This window comes from Cricetulus griseus, chromosome 4, assembly GCF_003668045.3.
Source record: "Cricetulus griseus strain 17A/GY chromosome 4, alternate assembly CriGri-PICRH-1.0, whole genome shotgun sequence".
NCBI classification, from domain to species: Eukaryota; Metazoa; Chordata; class Mammalia; order Rodentia; family Cricetidae; genus Cricetulus; species Cricetulus griseus.
This window is the reverse complement of record NC_048597.1, coordinates 73,252,603-73,273,418: the sequence shown is the minus strand read 5'-3', so window position 1 is coordinate 73,273,418 and position 20,816 is coordinate 73,252,603. Positions and strand designations below refer to the sequence as shown.

Sequence of the window (20,816 nt, the reverse complement as noted above, 5' to 3'; positions counted from 1 at the left end):
TCTTCTGGAGATGGGGTCAAAGAAGAAGATGAGGTTGCAGCATGTAATCTACATAGAGCTGGGAATGAAGCTAGGAGATTATATTTAGAGGAAGAAAGGAAAGTGAAGCCTTGCTCCTGTCATTGTAGCCCTGAATACAAGGGATCACCAATAGCCAAGCAACAGGATCAGTACTAGCCAGTCTTGTAATTTCTTCAACCAATAAAATTAGTCCAAAATTTCAATCCTGATGTGGATTCTTGGGAGAACAGCAAAAGGCAGCCACATTATTTGCTGAAACAAGAATGCCCACTACTCCACATGCTAATATTTCCCTCTCTGAAGCCCGTAGAGTTTGGCCTTTGTAGTCCACATTGTTCTTAGCACTACTTTCTTCTGAGTTCCTACTAGGGTGATCCATTAACTGCCATTAGAGTTCAACAACTTTCTTAGTTTACAATCCCCACATCTTCATGTTTCTCTAAAGATCAGCCTGGTCAGGCCTGTCACAACAATAGCCTGTTTCTTGGTACCAACATCTGTCTTAGTTACTTTCCTGTTGCTGTGACAAAACACCATGGCCAAAACAACTTACAGAAGGAAGAGTTTATTAGGAACTGCATTTTCAGAGGGTGAGTTCATGACCATCATGGCCAGTACCATGGCAGCAGCCAGGCAGACCGCCATAGTCCTAGAGCAGTAGCTGAAAGCCTGAATCCTCATCTGCAAAGTCCCTCACCCAACCCCGTGACACACCTCCTCTAACAAGGCCACACTTCCTAATCCTTCCCAAACAGTTCCACCAGGGAGAGACCAAGCATTCCAATATATGAGTCTATGGGAGCCACTCTCATTCAAACCACCATACATTGTATGCATGTTGTGTTTTCATTCAGCTCTAGGACTTTATAAAATTTCCTTCTTGATTTCTTTAATGACCAATTTATTAAATATTGTATTGATTTATTTACATTTGTCAGTGGGTATCAGTTGCAGATAACTTCTTCGTTAGGTCAGGATCCTTCTCAATGCTTAGACCTTATTTGGCTTAAACATGTTCAGACCTTATGAATGCTGCCACAGTCTCTTATGTGTGCATCACTTCTGATATGTCTGGAGCATACTTTCCTTGGAATCATCCATCTATCACCTGCCTCCTCTTCTGCATAACTCCCTGAGTCCTGAGGGGAGGGGTTGATGAAATATCCCATTTAGGATTGAGTGCTCTAACATCTCTCACTCTTTGGAACATTGTCCAGTTGTGAATATCTTTGTTAATTGCCATCTACTGCAAGAAGAAACTTGTCTAATAATGGCAGATCAATGGGTAGACTTTACCTTTTCCCTGTGGTAGCATGTAGAGTACCTTCCAGTGCCGTGAGCACTCACCTAGATTTTTTTTACACCCTGGTCTCTTAGTCTACTTTGTGCTTTCTGCCGAGGCATATTAGACAATATCACCCACAGAAGTCATCTCTGAGATGCCCAAATTTGGCCTAACCACCAGCCAAGCACTCAGGCAATGTCTGCCTCATTTTTGGTTTTTATGTAACTGTTTTTTTTTTTATATAAAAAGTACTTTCCTTAAGTTATCACAAGCTATGAAGTAAACAATGTATATGCATTGAAAACTTTAAGAGTCCAGCTTCTAAAATGTTTGCTCAGGGTTCAAAAAAAAAAAAAAGGAACTACAAATAAGTGAGGGATCTAAAATCTGAGGGGAAAAAAAAAGAATTGACTCACACACAACTGCTCCTCAACATGTTCTTTATTCTATCTATCTATCTATCTATCTATCTATCTCTCTCTCTCTCTCTCTCTGTTTCTCTATATCTTGTCTTCCCCCAGTTCTTGGGGGTACAGGTATATATCCATTTGCAATATAATGTGAGGCTTGAGTTTTTCAGGGTCAGCAAGGCAGGTAAGATTTATATACAGAACAATAAACTACAACTGCTAGCAGAAACTTTTAGCATCAATTGCTTAGGGCTGTAGGTCAAAGAGAGGGTCTAAATTTAATTTGCACAAGAAACAACACCTACCTCCTTCCAGTGCTCTGGCCTCAGTGGTGGGTGGCACAGGCCTTCAGGAAACTTTACTTTTCCCTGAGGATGAGTAAATGGGCTGATTACCTCTGTCTTTATCTTCTCAGGCAAAACAGGAGGGAGCAATAAATTTCTAGTTAAAATCTTGAGTTAATACAACAAGAAGTTTGAGAATCTTTTAGTGCAGGCTTAGTTTAGGTCATTGCTTTCTCTATCTGCCAGTGAGGTAAAGCCAAGGGCATCTTTATATTTTCTATCCATCTAGGCAGCTATGAATCAACAACTTTGGACATATAGTAATTCTGTGTCTTAGATGGAATGCTTTTGCCTGGGCCCTAAACACTGACCAAATGCCTGTCAATAAGGATAATTGCAGGAAGGCAGATCTCTGCAATTACAATGGAGAGGAAAACAAGGACCCGATAGTGGGAAACAGGCCTCAAACATAGCTGAGGAATATAATCAGTAAACAAGGACCTGCTAATGGAGAACAGGTTTTACACATAGCTAGGGAGTATGATCAGTAAAACTCCAAATGAATGAGAGAAATTTGTTCCCAGTAAATGATCAGATGGTGCTGAACTATGGGAAGTAAATCCCAAGTTTGTTATAGAAAGGGACAAGCTACATTCAGGAAGAATCTACAGCAAGACACAGCTAATTCATTCACGACATTATAATGCCAGGTACAGCTTTTGTATTAGTTTCATCCTTCAGAAGAATCCTTAATTCTTCTAAGTTATTCATGATGCAAAGGCTGTGTATTTACTGTGTGATCTTGCGGCTTGTAGCATATTTGAAACTCAAAACCATGCTGCACCTCCAGCAGAAAGGAGAAAGAATTGTTACTGTGGCTATTATTCTGATTGTAATTTACTATTTAGATTATTGTATAATGCCGGTTTTTATTCCTGTCTTGCTAGTCTTTTTCCCAATCTGAACAAAAGGAGTCAAGCTTGGCGGCAAGTACCGTTACTCATTGAGCCATCTTGCTAGTCCTCGCTTATGCTTTCTGTATGAAGGAGGGAAGCTAGAGTTTGATATGTTGGTAATATGCAAATGTGCCATTGGCACTGTCTGCACAGAGAGCTAGCTGTTCAGGTACCTGTGTGCCTCATTTGATAGCAAAGACCAGGGTCAGTCATTAAAACTGGCCTCTGAAGAACATCTACATTACAATGATGCAGATGAGTGAGATCTGCACCAAAGCCCTTGCCAACTTGAACATTAAAAGTCAGATGTAGATGGAGGCTATGATGAGGACAACAAGCCAACATTCCAGATGACATGTCCACCTTTGGATTTCTTTTATGGTATTTGCCGGCTAAGGTACCAAATCACTGCTCAATTGACATTGTTCATTGCTCAGCTTCTTTTCATCTGCCATAATCTAGGACTGTAATGCATTTATTTTCACTTTATCCTGGTTTGCTCTTATTCTTGTTTTGGTTTTGTTATTGTTTTGAGAGTAGGTCTCATTTTGTAGCTTGCTAGCCTTCTGCTTCCACTTGTGAAGCACGGGTGCGAGGGTCACGTGCTATGGTTTACTAAGGCATGTACTAGTAAAGTAGCACACGTGCAAAGGTCACATGCTATAGTATATTAGGGCATGTATGTACTATCATAGAAGCACATGTGCGAGGGTCACCTGCTGTAGTATATACTAAGGCATGTAATAGCATGCTTAGCTATGTGATCTGTTTTTCTCTTCCCTCTCTAGTTATGGCTCTTTCTCTTAATAGACAGCATGCTCTTCCTTGCATGTATGGGTAGAAGATATGTTTTTAAGTATCATATTAAGAGGTATAAATATTTTTACTTAAAATTCTTACATAGCTTATGTCATCCTTTTAAATACTCTAAGCACTAAGCACTTGATAGTAACTGTAGATTTGGAGGTACGTTTCAAGGCTCCTAACAATACCATAATAAAAGCATTTTTCCTACTATTGATGGAAAATGTACTCATGTAATTTGTGTAATTTTATGTCCTTTCATCAAACTTTCCTGGTCTCCCGATCTGAGGTTATCCTGTTTTTATGTTTTCCAGGCTTTCTTAGCAAATTCTTTTTTATTTAAATTAAAAACAATCTTATTTTACATGCCAATCTTGGTTATTAACAAATATTTTTCTTCTACTTAAACACAATTTACCATCCCTTGTTACTTAATCTTTCCTTTTCAAGCTCATTGACAAATTTTTCTGAAAGGACCGGTATTCTGTACAATATGAGTCTCAGATTGAGCCACATATAGTTGTTGATGAATAAATAGTATAACCAGTGACATCTGTTCCTAAGATATTAAATGTCTTAATGCCATATCAAAATTAATAAGTAGAGGATATATACATTTATTCCTTCCCTAGGTTAATCAGCTTCGAGGCATCCCTAAGCTCCTGCAGCTGCTCAAAGTTCAGAATGAAGATGTTCAGCGGGCTGTGTGTGGGGCCTTGAGAAACTTGGTATTTGAAGACAATGACAACAAGTTGGAGGTAGCTGAACTGAATGGAGTACCTCGTCTACTCCAGGTGCTGAAGCAAACCAGAGACTTGGAGACAAAAAAGCAAATAACAGGTATTTCCCACTAACCAGTAAGAGCCCAACAATGCAGCACCCAGCCAGGTGCTTTATGTCATATGTTTCTCTTAAGTTTCCTGGAGTGGGTAATGAATAGGTTCATTGATCTACACCACTGTGGCTTATATCCAGAATCTGACCTCTTTCTTCTGAAGGAGAAAGTATTCTGAAGTTTTTGCTTAACATTTTAAACTAGAAACTCTATACACCTATGACTAAATGTTTTTAAAACAACTTTTTGACAAGATTGACTATGTGAAATTTCTATTTCACTCATAGCGAGCTTTGTGGTTTGAGAATGTGTGGGGATGTGATGTTACCCCAAGGTATCTCAAACATTCTAAATGAAAATGAGAAGAAGCATGTCTGTCCAAGTGTTTATTCAACAATCAGCAGTCTGGATCTGTGTGTGTGTGGGGGGTGAAATGGAGAGGGCCATAAATATTTATTGTTCAAAGAGCCATTGTCCCTCTCTGTCACCCAGTCTCTGCTATTATGGCCTTCATGGCTCAAGTGATTTTAAATGTAGTTATCACCAAAAATACTTTAGATTTGGAGATATGAGTTGTTAAATCTCAGTTTTACTGTCAAAGAAGCTGTGGCTCAAAAAATGAAGTTATCAAAAGATTTTAAGGATTAATAATAATAGATACCAGGGTTCTGGCAAATACTTTTTTTTCTTACTATCAGGGCTTGAACCCAGGCCCTTGTTCATGCTTGACAAGTTTGCTGCTAGACAAATCTCTTCATTTTTTTCTATAAAATTTTACCAATATATTCTAGGTAAAAATATTCTATTTTTATATTTTGATTTTTTTTAACTCTGCTAGGCTCTTGTACATGCTGAGCTAAGGAAACCTAGCCCTCACTTTGATATATTAACAGTACAAACTATATGAAGGGTAGCACCATATAGATGCCTTGCTGTCAACATGCTGTGTGTCCCATACAGGCGTCCTCTCGCATCTGCAGAAATTGACAGTGATGCCTTGTTCAGCTGACATTCAGAGAATACCTCTGGTGTTAGGCACTGAGCCTAGGGCTGGGGAATTGTTTTGTTTTTCATCTATTCAACTAGAGCATATACTTTATGTGATAAAAAAACCAAACTTTCCATTTAGAGCCCAGCTTTTTCTTCATGTCACCAGGAACCATAAGAAAATCAAGCATATTCTCCTCTTCATAGTCAGAAAAGACTTTTGGGAGTAAGTTGTATCGTTGTGGATCTTTAAAGGAATGGGAGAGTCTTGGTGTTTGAAAGAGAATGACAGTTATTCTTGGCGAAGTGAACATGACTAGAAGGGAAGGAGGTGGGAGCAAGCTTCTGGTCACATGAAGAAACCTGCAAATTAGTGATTGGCTTAGGATGCATAGTAGCAGGGATAATTGGGTTATGTTGAGAAAATAATCCATTAAACCACATCTCTTATACAGATGATAGACTGCAAAAAGTCAAAAAGCATTTTGTGATGCTGGTGCCATAGAAACCATCCAGGCATTATGGGCTATCTGTACAGCTGATAAATGGAGCCAGACCTCCCTATAGGAGTGAATTTAATTGTATTAATTGAACTGAACTGATACTTTGGTATTTGATACAAATTGTTCTAAATTATTCCCTTCATCTCTAGAACAACTACATAAGTGCTTTCTGAGCCTCAGAAAAAAATTGTTGCTCTAACATAGACAAATCTACATACTAAGAAACCTGTATGTGAGTCTTCCCTCTATTAGCCCTGCTCTCGTTTGTGTATGGCACTGGCATTTCTGATCGTTATTCTTCGTGAAGATGACAAGATTCCTTCAATGTAAAAATCTATATTTTGGTGTGTAAAAGTTAAAGGAAATTTACTTAAGTAACTATATTTCCTCTGGTAGTGGGCAGTAAAACATGTGCATTAGTAGCTATATAAGACCATGTCACTGCTAGTTTGTCAGTTTTTGATATCACCACAGTTGGCCATAAATTTATGGGTAGTGGAATTCTTATAGCCCTTATAATTGTTGTGTATCAAATTATCACTGACCAGAATCCGTTTCCTTTTCTTTCGGGCTAAAATAAGAACCTATTGTTAGAAATTGGTAGACCTACCTCAGGGGACAAAAGAAAGAAAAAAATTGAGAAAAACTTGGGTTCTGTTTTCTTTACTGTCAGGACTATAAGCGATGCCATATCCAGAATGAATTTGTTTTTGTTTTTTAAGACAGTGTTTCTCTTGTGTATTCCTGGCTGTCCTGGAACTCTCTTTGTAGGCCAGGCTAGCCTCAAACTCAAGTGCTGGGACTAAAGGCTTGTGCTACCACTGCCTGGCTAGAAAATTTATCTTAATTGTCCACACAAAAGAAGGGCTCTCATCCCAAAGGGAGTGAAAGGTAGTTCTCTCTGAGCCAGATATAACTGACATCTCCTGCGACCCAGATATGTTACTCCAAATGTTCCAGCATGGTAATGATTTCATGAAACTTTGATAGTAACAGAACAAACAAGCCATAAATCAAGGTATTTGCTAAACACATTGGTCCAAACATCAGGTGGATGGATTAAAGCTAAGTGAAGAAGTCTTTGAAAATCTTAGATACTATCTGATGACAGTTTTAGTCTTTGAGTTGGTAGAAACTGGGGTCTATTTGTATATTCCAGAAGGATTTTAACTAAGCATCAGGGATTTTAGGCCATACACTGTAGTTAATGATGGGCTATTAATAGCAGACTATTAATAAAGGGACTAAAGATCACTCAAAATAATTTGACTCCCAACTCACTGACATCATTGAAATCTTAATCAGTCTCATAGAATATTTAATATAGATATGTGTTCCCCCCTGGGAACTTACACTCAGAAATATGAATTTTTGTCATCCATTTTGAGATTCTGATACAGTAAATCTGGGAGTGTGGCTCCGATTTTGGTCTTTCACTGGGTGCCTTTACAAACTTCCAGTCTAACACTAGCTTAAGATCAAAATTTCTTGTCAACATTTCAATAGGAAGTGAGCTAATTTTTTACTGACCCCAGTTATAAAGCTGGTTCTTTTAAGTTAGATCCTTCTGAGTTCTACAGAGTGGTCCCCCAAAATTTCCCTCCTTAAAATTTCAGTTGGTGATTCTGGCTTTGCCTCCTGTAACCACAGGAGGTATTCTTCATCCATTTAATTCAGCCTTTCTTTAATGACTGCAATAAGCATTCCATGTATAGTAGCCCTAATATCCTCAAGCCTTGTGCTAAATAGTTTCCCTATTTCTAGTTGATTACTTACTGAGTCTGTATGAGAATGTCCAGAAGGGTATGAGCATGAGAGGATACTTCTCTTCTGGTGTTATGCCGGTGTTAATTTTTTTTTAATTACACCAATCTTCCTAAATTATATACTTCTGTAGAAATAATGTAGCATGCCAAGCTAAAAAGAATATATATTGACTGGTGAAGGAAAATTCCATTCCCTTTGTTCAAAGTAATCCTCTTTGGTTTTTATGTAAGATGTACTATGAGTGCTTTGTGGGGTTCTTTGTAGAAAGAGGAAACTTCATTGTGCATCAGATTTTTAAGCCTCTGGCAGGCAGAGAAGTTGATTTGTTTGCTTATTTTGAACTTAAGGAAGTCCCGTCCATCTGCCCCTGCCCCCTCTCCTTCTCTCTCACTTTCTCTCCTTTTCTTTCGTAGCTTAGTAACCAAAACTCAACCTCAGGCCTGCCTGTACATTGTCTCCAACTACCTTCTGAGTTTTATTCTCTCTGTCCCTCTTCCAGGGCCTCTTAAGATGAAGTGAGAGGGATGAAGCCATTGTATTGCAGAACCCACGGCTGAGACACTGCTCCCGACTAACCCCAAATACTAGTTTGATCAGGAAAAGACTTCCTGCAGTCCAGAAATCCTGTTCTCAGCAGACATCAGTCCTACCGTGACCATATCTAACGGAAGCTATGTGTAGGCTGCGTGAAAATCTGGTTGCTGTTTCAAAACTTAACTATTATACACAACCAAAGCAAGCTGTTTAAGCCTGAAACATTAGGCCTAATGTGTTTTATTGATTGGACCAAATACACAAAATGTGAATAATTACAGAATTTTGGCTAAGTAGACCATTGGTTCAGTCTTTAAAATCAAGGGAGATGGTACCACCTATCATGGTACCCTATATGTCTATGCTACTACCATTTCAGAAGTAGAATTACTGACTGGGAGGATGGAAGAGGGTAAGATAGGAAAGGAAGAATCACCCTTCTGTTTTCCAGCCTCCCTTTGCCCTTTCCTGGATGGCAGTGAGGTGGAGCAACCTATTGGGGAACAAAAGACAGCAAGGCAATGCTACATATGGGCAGAACCATTGTCACAGCAAAGAGTTGGGTCATAGTTCCTCCACTGAGAAGTATCTGGATACCAGAGCTACATTTTTTTAAAAAAATCCTACATGTATATGTGATTTTCTGTTATCTTTTAGCACCAAGCTCCAGTTTCTATGTGTAAATGCCCTGAAAAGCCTGGTGTTTTTTTATTTTAATTTTTCCTGGTTGGCCATTCAACCTTTCCCTTTAATAATGGCATCAAGGGGAAAGTGAAAGTTGTATTTTCAGTGCTCTTTGTCTTTTACTACCAAACTCTAAAAGATGTATAAATGATGTTTAGCAAAAAGGGCTCAAATTTATCACTCAGCAGCAGTTGGTGAACATTAGCTGGGAATGTCGATCATCCCACTGCAGTGGAATAGAGAAAAGCATTCTGCAGGTGCTCTTTCCATGAATGGGACAGAAAATAGTAGCAGGTCAAGTTTACAGGTAGTGAGGAACAGCAGTTAGGAACATTACTTGCTTCCCTCTGTTTCCTGGAAAGAAAAAAAATCATTTAAACTATTGAAATAGTGGTTACAGGACAGCTGTTTCTCACCTCCATGTTGGTGAACCCAGAGTATGTTATCCCAATGGGTCAGCTTTGTAGTAGGGTCTGTAAAATAAATAGCAATAAAAGCTTAAGTATGCATTGGTTACTTTTCTTATTGCTGAGATAAAATGCCAAACAAAAGTAATTTAAGGTAGTTTATTTGGGCTCAGGGCATCAAGAGATATCCATCCATCGTGATGGGAATGGAGTGTTGGAGCTGCTTCTTCACATGGTGGAGCACAGAGAAAGGAAAGAGCGAGAGATAATAAGCCACTAATGACCTGCCCCAGTGACCTACTTCCTCCAGCCAGCCTCCCAAAATGGGAGGTGAGCTTCAAAACATGACCCTGTGGGGGCATTTCAAACTCATTCTGTTTCATTCACACTCCTGGTTAATTTGATCCTGCATGACTTTGCATATTAAGCAATAGATAATTGTTCTTAGGAATCGGTTTTTTATTAGCATCACTTGAGCTCCAGACAGGTTCACACCCTGTATCCTTTTTTAAGTACCCACCCATAGTCATGAAGCTGGTGGCCTGGCCTTGTGTGTTGAGCATTGTTCTCATTGTAGCTGTTTTTCTAGGTTTGCTCTGGAACTTGTCCTCTAGCGACAAACTCAAGCATCTCATGATAACAGAAGCCTTGCTCACCCTGACAGAGAGTGTCGTTATCCCCTTCTCAGGGTGGCCTGAAGGAGACTACCCCAAAGCAAATGGCTTACTGGATTTTGATATATTCTACAATGTCACTGGATGCCTAAGGTAATGCCTCCTAGTGCCCCCACCCCTTTGGATAGAAGGTATAATCAAAGTAAGCACTCAAATTAAACACCCAAAGAGAAGTCAAAATATATCTATTTTGGATCCTTTCTGTAGTTTTCACAGATTCTGCTTGGTTGGTAACTGAGGAAATTTATTATAGTAAAATGTTTCTGCCTAGTTAATCACACTAACATATACCCATCTTCGTCAGGGTCACCACTGCTGTGAAGAAACACCATAACCAAAAGCAAGTTGGGGGACAAGGGGATTATTTGGCATACACTGGTTTGTCAGAGAAGGCAGTCAGGACAGGAACTCAAATGGGTCAGGAACTCAAGCAAGGCAGGAACCTGGAAGCGGGAGCTGATGCAGAGACCATGGAGGGGTGCTGGCTTACTGGTTTGTTCATTATAGCTTGCTCAGCCTGCTTTCTTATAGGGATGGCACCACCCACAATGGACTGTGGTATAACTGGACATTTCTCTCCCGCCTGCCAGTTCCCAAAAACCACTCAAAGGCTTAATATTAATTACAAACTGTTTGGCCTATTAGCTCAGGCTTATTATTAGCTAGCTCTTACAACTAAAGTAACCCATTTCTGTTAGTTTATATTTTAGCATGAGGCTCATAGTTTGTTACCTCACATCTTGCTTCTCCAGTGGCTGCTGGCATCTCTCAGACTCTGCCCTTCTCCTGTATCTTTGCTTAGATTTCCCATCTGGTTCTCTTCTGCCTGGCTGTTGGCCAGATCAGTTTCTTTATTAACCAATGGTAATAAAAACATATTTATAGCATACAGAAGGACCTTCCATGTCACTGGGGCCTCCCCCATCAATCACTAATTAAGAAAATGCCCTACAGGCTTACCTACAGCCTGATCTTATAGAGGTATTTTCTCAATTGAGGCTCCTTCCTCTCCAGTGATTCTAGCTTGTTAGTTAAGTTGACATAAAACTAGCCAATACAATATCAAATTCACTTTTATTTAAAACATTGTATACATTACTAGGGTTTATAGAAAGAATACATAAATAAATAAATTCACTTAATCTCAGTTTAAATAAAATACCAAAATAAACCACAAACAAAAAAGGACTAGGCATCAAGTATTTGGAGAGAGTGAATGCACAAATGAAATATGTGGAAAACTGGGAACAATCAATTCTGTAAGAGCAAAGGGCTAAGGCTCAAGAAGGAGTCTTACTTCCAATGCACAGTTGCTTAGGTTGACGCTTGGAGTAGTAAAAGTCATAAAACTGAATCTGGAAACATTGTCTAAGAACAGGTTACCCAGTCTCTGGGAGTGATATGAAGGAGTTAATTTTTCTTTTCTCTGTCAGTAATATTAACTGGTGTTCCATATTAATCCCACTGAGTCAGAAATGGATTAAAGAAGAAAAATACAGTAGTAACAGGAAAGTTACGCTGAGAAGATGATACTAGACTGTAGCACAAATTCTAGTTGGTATTAATAATAAAAACGGGAATCAGATGTTAGGAGGGAAAGCTGAAAGATCAGAGAAGCAAAGCAGCCAACCACTAGAGAGTTCCTACCTCTACCAAGGCTCTTGTCCTCAGACTCCAAAGACTGCTTAGCTCCTGTCTCCTTCTGCCTTATATTCCTCTCTAGTGCTGGGATTAAACTCATACACCACTGCCACCCAGCATCTGTGGCTAGCTAACTGGTGTGGCTGCTGGGATTAAAGGTATGTGCCACCAGTGCTTGGCCTCTTATGGATGACTAGTTTGGCTAGCTTTGTACTCTGATCTTCAGGCAAACTTTATTTGTTAGATCATGAACAAAATATCACCACTCTAGACTAGTAGTGGGTGGTAAAATCCAGGTCAGTAAAGGGAGACAAATGTGAGTACTGAGCTAGCAAGTGATTGTTGACATCTCATTGCAATGAAGAGACACTATGTTGTAGCTACAAACTAGCCATAATGAGTGTTTCCATGACAAAATTGGTAGCTGCTACACCTTGTTCCCCATGTCCCATAGCTGCTTCTGATGATTACTAGCATACTTCTTTGCAGAAGTTATTTTTGCAACAGAAAATAAATAAGTAGCATAGCCCTGTTTCTCCATAAGCACCCTTTTCAAAAGGAATTATGAGACCTGTGCTCCTCTCCCCACCTGTTTAAAGGAGAAACCCTTTTAAAGCCATGCCCTCATTTTAAACCCTTTTTGAGATTATAATATAGTTGCATTTCTACCTTTCTTTTCCTCCAAACCCTCCCATATGCTCCTTCTTGTCCCCTTTCAAATTAATGGCCTCTTTTTATTACTTGTTACTGCATATGTATAAGTATATGCATGTTTCTAACAACCTGCTCTGTCTATGTAATGTTACTTGTAACTATGTTTTCAGGACTGACGGTTTAGTATTGGGTTATCAGTTGGGTGTGCTCTTCCTACAGGACTATTTTTCTTGCTCCCAAAATTTCTTAGTTGCTTGTAGTTCTTTCTGTAGGGTAAAACATTTTGGGCTTTCCCCCATCTGTATTGGCATGTCTGTTATTGCTATTCTTGTTCAGCTCATGTTTAGGTAGTCACATTGGTGAGAATTTATGCATAAAGCTTCTGTTATAAGTAGAGACACAATCTCACGGCAAACTCCTGGATCCTCTGGCTCCTACAGTCTTTCCTCACTATTCTGCAATCTTTCTTGACATTTAAATGCTGGAGTATTTTATTGACATATCCATTGGGACAGAGATTGATAATGATATTTTGATTGGTTGCAGTTTTCTGTAATGGTCTCCATCTATTGCAAAGAAAATTTCCTTTGTGAGGAGTGAAGACTACACCTATCTGTGTGTGTAAGGACAAATGTTGATAGACTGTTGTTAGGGATTATGCCAGTTTAATAAAGTAGTGGTAATAGGTTCTTCTCCAAGATCTATGACTTCACCATCCCTGAGTAGGGTACAAGTAGCAGGCATGTTTTCCTATTGTTGACCAGAGCTTAAGTCTAATTAGAGAGCTGTTGGTTACTACCAAGGTGTGTGTGCCTCTACTGCTCCTGTGGGGTTGTTGTGCCATGCTGGTCACTGATGTGGTACATAGGCATCATAGCTGGGTAGGACTTTTGGCTGCCTCCATCCTTTGGAAGCTTTCATAGAACCCTCTGGTATGAAAGCTACTCCTCGGGGAAGAAGCATTCAGGGGTCTGTGCCCTGTTTTTTGGAGGTCATGATGTTTTCAGAAGTAAGAACTTAATTCCTCCCCTGAGTGGCAACCAAGGACAATAGCAATAGGCTATGTGCTTTGGAGGTCTCTTAAACAGCTATGACTATCAACTAAAAAGAGGACTTCTCCTGTCTGGTATTTCCGAATAAAACTCCGTTTTATTAGGTGGTATTTTGCTCTAGCAGGGAACATTGGCAGCTCAAATGAAAAAAGTTCATTAAAATTATATGTGTTTCTGTAAATATATGCACAGAATTCCATGTATTAGAGGTTTTCCTTTTTTGCTGTTTATTTTTGAGATTGTATTTTAATTACAACATTTCTACCTTCCCTCTTCTCCCTCCAGACCCTAACATATACTCCTCCCTCTCTCTTCCAAATTCATGGCCTCTTCTTTCATCAACTGTTATTACATGTGTATATGTATATATATTTATATGTATATATATTCCTAAATATAACCTGTTGAGTCCATATGCATTTGGCACTGGACAACCAATTGGTGTGTTCTTCTGTGGGGAATGTTACCTCCACCACTCCTGGCTTTACTCAGTTGCCGGTAGGTCTTTGTGTAGAGTTGAGGCCTCATAGGCTTTCTTCCATGCAGTTTGGCAAGTTCATAGGTGTTTGGGTGGCCATGCTGCTAAGACTTTATGGGTATATCTGTAAATCTGATATTACTAGAATCTCACGGAAAGTCACTGATCCTCTGGTGCTTATAATCTTTCTGCCTCCTCTTCTACAATGTTCCTTGAACCTTAGGTGTGGGAATGTTTTGTAGTTGTATCCATTGGACTGAACTCCACAACTCACTATATTACTTGGTTGTGGTTTTCTATAGTCATTTCCATCTGTTGTAGGAGAAGTTTCCTTAATGAGGAGTAAAGACTACACTTATGTAGTGAGTATAAGGACAAATGTTTATAGATTGATTTTAGGGATTATGCTGAATTAATAAATTAGTGATTGTAAATTCTCCTCCAATAACCATTAACTTCACTGGCACTGATTAGGTAGCTAGGGTTCCAGTACATGGTTTCCCTCTTGTTGAGTGTGTCTTAAGTCCCATTAGAGAGCCCTTGGTTACTGCCAAGGTATATGTGCCACTACTGACCCAAAGAGTTATCTTGTCATTCTGATTATTGATGTGGTACATAGACATCACAGCTAATTAGCACTTTTTGTAGCCCCTCTCCTCTGGAAGCATACATGGTACCTCAGTGAGGGTTTATTCAGATCATCCAGTTTAGAGGTCTTTGGATCCTGTTTCTGAAGTATATGATCTCTTCAGCCAAAGGGACTTACCTTCTACAACACAGGGGTAGCCAAGGGCAACAATAACGGGCTGTATGTTTGGAGTGTCTCTCAGACAGCCCTGGTCAACAACTCAAAGGGGGATTTTCATGTCTTATGTTGGATCTTTGGCTCTTGAAGGAAAAGCCATCAGCTCAGATGAGAAAAGTTCATTAAAACTTTATATATGTATATTTATATCTTGAATTACATGCATTTATTTTAAAGTAAGTAGTTAATAGTATGAGTCCTATTTTTCAACCATCCATACTGCTATTTTACCTCTCTTCCTCCCGCTACCTTAAGGAGCCTCTCCTTTCCTATTTTCCTGATCACATCATCATGTATCCTCCTGTTGCTCTCTCTATTGCTGGCAATGGTCCTATTTTACTTTCTCAGTTTCTGCAATTATTTCAGACTATGTACTCCATCTGAAAATTGGAGCTAGGAACCCCCAGTGACAGAGAACATGTGGCAGTTTTCTTTCTGGGTCTGGACTACTCATATGATCTTCTCTAGTTCCATCCATTTACCTGCAAAGTTCATAATTTCATTTTCTCTGCACCTGAATAGTACTCCAGAGGATATATGTGCCACATTCATTCATAGGTTGAAGGATGTTTAGGTTGTTTCCATGGCTATTATGACTAGCATAGCAATGAGTAAATACTTATCTTTGGAGCAGGATATCACTATATGCCAAGGAATGTTTATGGCTGCCTCAATAGCAGATTTAGCTCTTTGAGAATACTCTGCACTGGTTTTCATAGTGTCTCAGTCCCACCAACACTGAATGGGGTTCCATTTTCCCCCATGTCCTGCAGTATTTGTCGTCAGCTGTTTAGTTGATCCTTGCCATTATAGCTATTCATCTTCTGTGAATGTCTGGTGAATTTGCTCTGAATCCATCTGGCCCTGAACTTTTTGTCTTGTTTTTGTTGGAAGGCTTTTTATTACTATTTCAATTCCCTACTTTTTTCATGGATCTGTCTGGGTCGTTGACTTCTTGGTTTAATTTTGGTGGATTGGCTGAATCTCCTTTTGTTTGTTTGTTTGCATGTTCCAGCTTCATGGAGTACAGGTTTTAAAATTAGTCTTTCGTATTCATTTTAATGTTTCCCTATTTATTTCTGATTGTGTTAATTTTGATCATCTCTTTCTTTTGTTAGTTGGGCTGAGGGCCCATCAATCATGTCTGTCTTCAATAACCAGCTATTAGATTCCTTATTTGTGTGTATATGTGTGTGTGTGTGTGTATGTGTGTATGTGTGTGTGTATGTGTGTGTGTGTATGATTTTCTTTGTTTCATCCCTCCATATCTACCCTCTGCCCTTGCAACACTTCCCCTTCCAAAAAAAAAGAAAGAAAGAAAAAGAAAACAGAAAATTAAAAAAAAAAAAAACTTGCCTTGGAAGTTATGGTGTGTCATGGTGTGTCACACAGTGTAACCTTTTCCCCAAACAGCTTTACTTGCAAATGTTCATTGCAATGAGTCATTGGATTGGTTCAAGGCCTCTGGCTTCTGCTACATTATCAATACTGGATCTGCACTGGGACTCCTCCCAGATATGCTGTTGTTGCCCTGTGTCATGGAAATCCTGCAGCTTTGGTTCTGTAGGACTGGTCCCTTTCATGTGCAGTTAATGGATGGGGTAGATGTTGGGGCAAAACCCTGGATCTGGGCTTGGGTGATAGCTGAGTTGGTCAGCCCACCCACTCTGCTGCACTTGAACCACCAGGGTGAGCACTCCACTTTACCCAAGTGAACAAGGGTGGAACTGGCTCTTTTGTGCTCACACCATCGGAGCCAGATCTCCAGCACTGCCCTGGCAAGGAGCCAGGCCAGCTCACCTAAGTATTAAAGTTGACAAGGGGCGGGGCCCACTCTCCTGTGCCCACACCACCAGGGCCAGCTCTACAGTGATGCCCAGGCAGGGTGCAGGGTGGTGGCTCTGTATAGGGGAACTGATGAGAAGAAAGAATCTAACTTGAGAAAAGTGACTTGTCCAGCCTTCTTGGGCCTTAACCACTGGCTGTCCTTTGTTCTTGCTCTTATCTAACCATACCATTATCCTTTGAGTACTCTATTGTCATTATATATTCACCCCTACCCCACCCCTTCACCTGTAGAACTGACCATGCCCAGGTGTGGACATGACTGGTTAAAAGGAATAGGATTGGGCAGGGCTTCTTGGGGTCTCAGAGAGCATCCGGGTGGCAGGGTCTGCATTCTTGAAGTGAGAGTCCGCGACAGTCCCTTGTTTCCTGTGTAAGTTAATTTCCCCAAATAAACTCCACTTCATCTTACTGGTCAAGCATCCTGATTTCCACACCCATACCTGGCACCTGACAGACAGCCTCCACAACCTTACCCTCCCTCCTCCCAAGAGCCTAGGCCTATTTTACTGTGAGGTGGCCAACCTGAATGACTATGGAGAAAATGTGTTCAAGCTCCTGCCCCAGGTCATGTGCCTCAATGGCTATGGCAGGGACAACAAGGAGGCCCCTGACTCCCATGTTGAAGGCTGGAGGATGACAAAGAGGAAGATGAGGATTAGGAAGAATATGATAAATATGCCCATAGTGGAAGATGAAGAAGATGAAGAGGAAGAAGGGGAGGAAGAGGACGTGAGTGGAGAAGAGGAAGAGGAAGATGAAGAAGGTTACAATGTGGGGATGATGAGAAAGACAAAGATGATACTGGTAAAGAGGAAAGGAGATGGAAGCTAAAACAAGAACCCAAAGAAGGGGCCCTGAGCCCCAATCCTATTCCTTTTAACTAGTCACCTCCACACCTGTGACCATGCCCTTTTTAGTGTGCTACAGGTGTGTGTGTGGGGGGGGGGTGAATATATCACTACACTGTATCAAGATAGCTGTTTAGATTTCTGGGATTTCCCCAGTGAGACCCAGGACAGCCTCCAAAGTAACACAGAGAAACCCTGTCTTGAAAACTAGATAGATAGATAGATAGATAGATAGATAGATAGATAGATAGATAGATAGATAGATAGATAGATAGATAGATAGATAGATTTCTGGAATTTCAAAGGGGAGAGGGATCTAGTTTTGTCCAAGACGATGTATAGGTGAAGTAATAAAGACATTGTGTCTGGCAAGAAGGTGTGGTAACATCTCTCACTGTAATTACATTGTTGAATATTTCTTTGGGTTGTCTTTGCTCTTTCATGCTTTTATATACATTTTGAGATTATTTTTTCAATGTGAATTTTGAGTAGCGTTGCATTGAAATTGCCAACTACCATCAATGGGATGGCCATTTTTATGTTATTAATTCATAAGCATGGAAAGGCTTCTATATTCTATTCATTTCTTTTCTTTGGTGTTTTAAAGTCTCCATTGTAGAGCTCTTTCGTTCCTTGGTTGGGTTTATCCTGGTTGTCATTTTTCTTTTTCTTTCTTTTTTTTTTTGTTTTGTTTTGTTTTTCAAAACAGGGCTTCTCAGTAGCTATGGAACCGGTCCTGGAACTCACTCTGTAGACCAGGCTGCCCTTGGACTCACAGAGATCCTCCTGCCTCTGCCTCACGAGTGCTAGGATTAAAGGTGTGTGCCACCACCGCCTGGCACTGCTTGTCATCTTTTGAATGTGATTGTTTTTCAGATTCCTTCCTCTGTATGTTTGACATTGGTACATAAGAAGGCTAAAGCTTCTGTGTATTGATTTTATAGCCTGCCACTTGACTGAAAAGGGTTATTGGCTCTAAGAAGTTTTTGGTTGAGTCTTAAGGGCCTCTCATATCATCTGCAAGCAAGAATACTTTGACTTCTTTTCCTATTTCTATCCCTTTATTATTGTTTTTTGTTTTTCTGAGACAGGGTTTCTCTGTGTAGCTTTGGAGTCTGTCCCTTTTATTTCTTTCACCTACTGATCAAGGTAAGGTAAGACATCAAGCACTGTATTAATGGAAGTAGAGAGATTCATGCCTGATCTTATTGGGAACATGTGGAGTTTTCATCTATTTAATGTGAAGTTAGCTGTAAGTGTATTGTATACAGCCATATTATGCTGAGGGATACTCTCTTCATCCCTAGCCTCTCCGTGGCTTTTATCAAGAGGGAATGTTTGATTTTGTCAAAAGCCTTTTCTGCATCTATTGAGATGATCATGATTTTTTCTTTATATTTGATTTACATTTCTTGATTGATGGTGAACCATCCTGCATCTATAAAGTAAAGCTTGTTGATGATGAAGGATCTTTATGGTGTGATATTAGATTCAGTTTGCAAGTATTTTGTTGAGAATTTTTGTGTCTGTGTTTGTTCATCAGGAGTGTGGTTGATAATCTGTGTGTGTGCTTGGTGTCTGTATCTGGTTTTGGAAGAGGATATATTGCTGAGTTCATAAAAAAGAGTTCTGAGACCTTCGTTTTCTATTTCATGGATTAATTTATATTGTATATTTATTTGTATTTTATGTATTGTACTTTATATAAGTAGTAATTGTATTAGTTCTCTGGAGTTCCTTAGTTGGGAAGACTATTTCAGATTCACTCACTTTGCTGGTTGTGGAAATAGTAAATCTTGGTTTAATTTTGGCATGTTATATGAATCTAGAAATCCATCCATGTCTAAATTTTCCAATTCAGTGAGATAAAATTCTTTTATTTTAATTTATTTTATGTGTCTGAGTGTTTTGTCTGCACATGCTTGTATACCATGTGCATGCCTGGTGCCCACAAAGGCCAGAAGAGGGCAATCTGGCTCAGGCAGTTGTGACCCACCTTGTAAGTGCTCAGAATCAAACCCAGGTCCTCTAGAAGAGCAGCCAGAGCTCTTACCTGCTGAGCCATCTCTCCAGCCCTGGGTACAGCTTTTTAAGGCCTGTCCTTATAAGGGTCTCTGTTTCACTGGGATTTATTGTAGTGTCTACATATTTGTTTCTAATTTTATTCATCATTATTTATTTATTTATTTGCTAACTTGGCTTCAAGAGTTTGCCACTCTTGTTTATTTTTTAAAGGTTTATTTTTAATTATGTGTTTATGTGTGTTGGGTGGGGATGTTGCCCATAGAAGCTAGGGTATCAGATCCCCTGGAGCTGAAATTAAAGGCGTTTGTGAGGACCCATCATGGTGACTAGAAACTAAATGCAGGTCCTCTACAAGAGCCATACATTCTCTTGACCACTGAACTATTTCTTCAGCCCCTTGTTTATCTTTTTCAAGAACTAAGTCTTGTTGGGCAGTGGTGGCACATGCCTTTAGTTCCAGCCTTCAAGAGGCAGAGACAAGGCAGATAGAGCTCTGTGAGTTCCAGGACAGGCTCCAAAGCTACTGAGAAACCTTGACTACAAACAAACAAACAAACAAAAAGAACCAACTCTTCACTTTTCTATCATTTTTAAGTACAGTAATCATAAAAATATTAATCCCAAGAACTCAGGGGGTTAAGGCAGGAGAATCTTAAGTTCCAGCATAGCCTAAGCCACACTTTGGTTTTCATCTCAAAATCCAAATAATAATATTTACTATTATTGACATTATTGGTAAAGCTCAAAAATTATTTTCCTGAGCTACAGCTGTTGTTAATATTAGACTTATGAGAAGGATGTATAAAATTGTTGCCTTAAACTTATCAAAACAATCTGGTTCTGCATTAACCAAAGCCACTCCAGTATCTGTCATTGTTTATGTCCAACATGCCAGTTGCACAGAAAATGCAGTCTAGGCCTGGTGATGTACCTCTCATGTCAGCATTCAGGAGACTGAGGAATGAAGATTCAAGTTCGAGATCATTGTGGAGCATGTAGTGGTTAGACTGCCTCAAAACACAGTGTTGGAGATGTAGTTTTGTGGTAGAATGCTTACCCTTGGATGTGTAAGACCATGAGTTCAGTCCTCAGAGCTTACAAAAAAATAAAATTTGTTTTATTTTAAAAGAAGAAAAGCAGTTGCTCCTACACTGGCTTAAACTAAACTTTTTCTCATTTGTCATACTTTAGTAAATTTGTCTCTGTTATTACAACATTCTTTTGTAAGTTTTATAGCAAAATTTGTAACTTAAAAGATCATGCATGGGTGCTAGAGAGATAGCTCAGAGGTTAAGAGCACTGGCTGTTCTTCCA

The 20,816-nt window shown here is 39.6% G+C and overlaps 1 protein-coding gene across 1 annotated transcript in view; it reads left to right on the top strand.

The window, feature by feature from the left end:
- The window catches only part of Pkp2 (plakophilin 2), a 57,132-nt gene that overhangs the window by 12,897 nt on the left and 23,419 nt on the right, over positions 1–20,816 (top strand). Inside the window, exons 4-5 of the mRNA XM_035444755.1 lie at positions 4,393–4,600; positions 10,067–10,244. Coding sequence (XP_035300646.1) covers positions 4,393–4,600; positions 10,067–10,244 — 386 coding nt within the window. The remainder of the gene's footprint in view (positions 1–4,392; positions 4,601–10,066; positions 10,245–20,816) is intronic.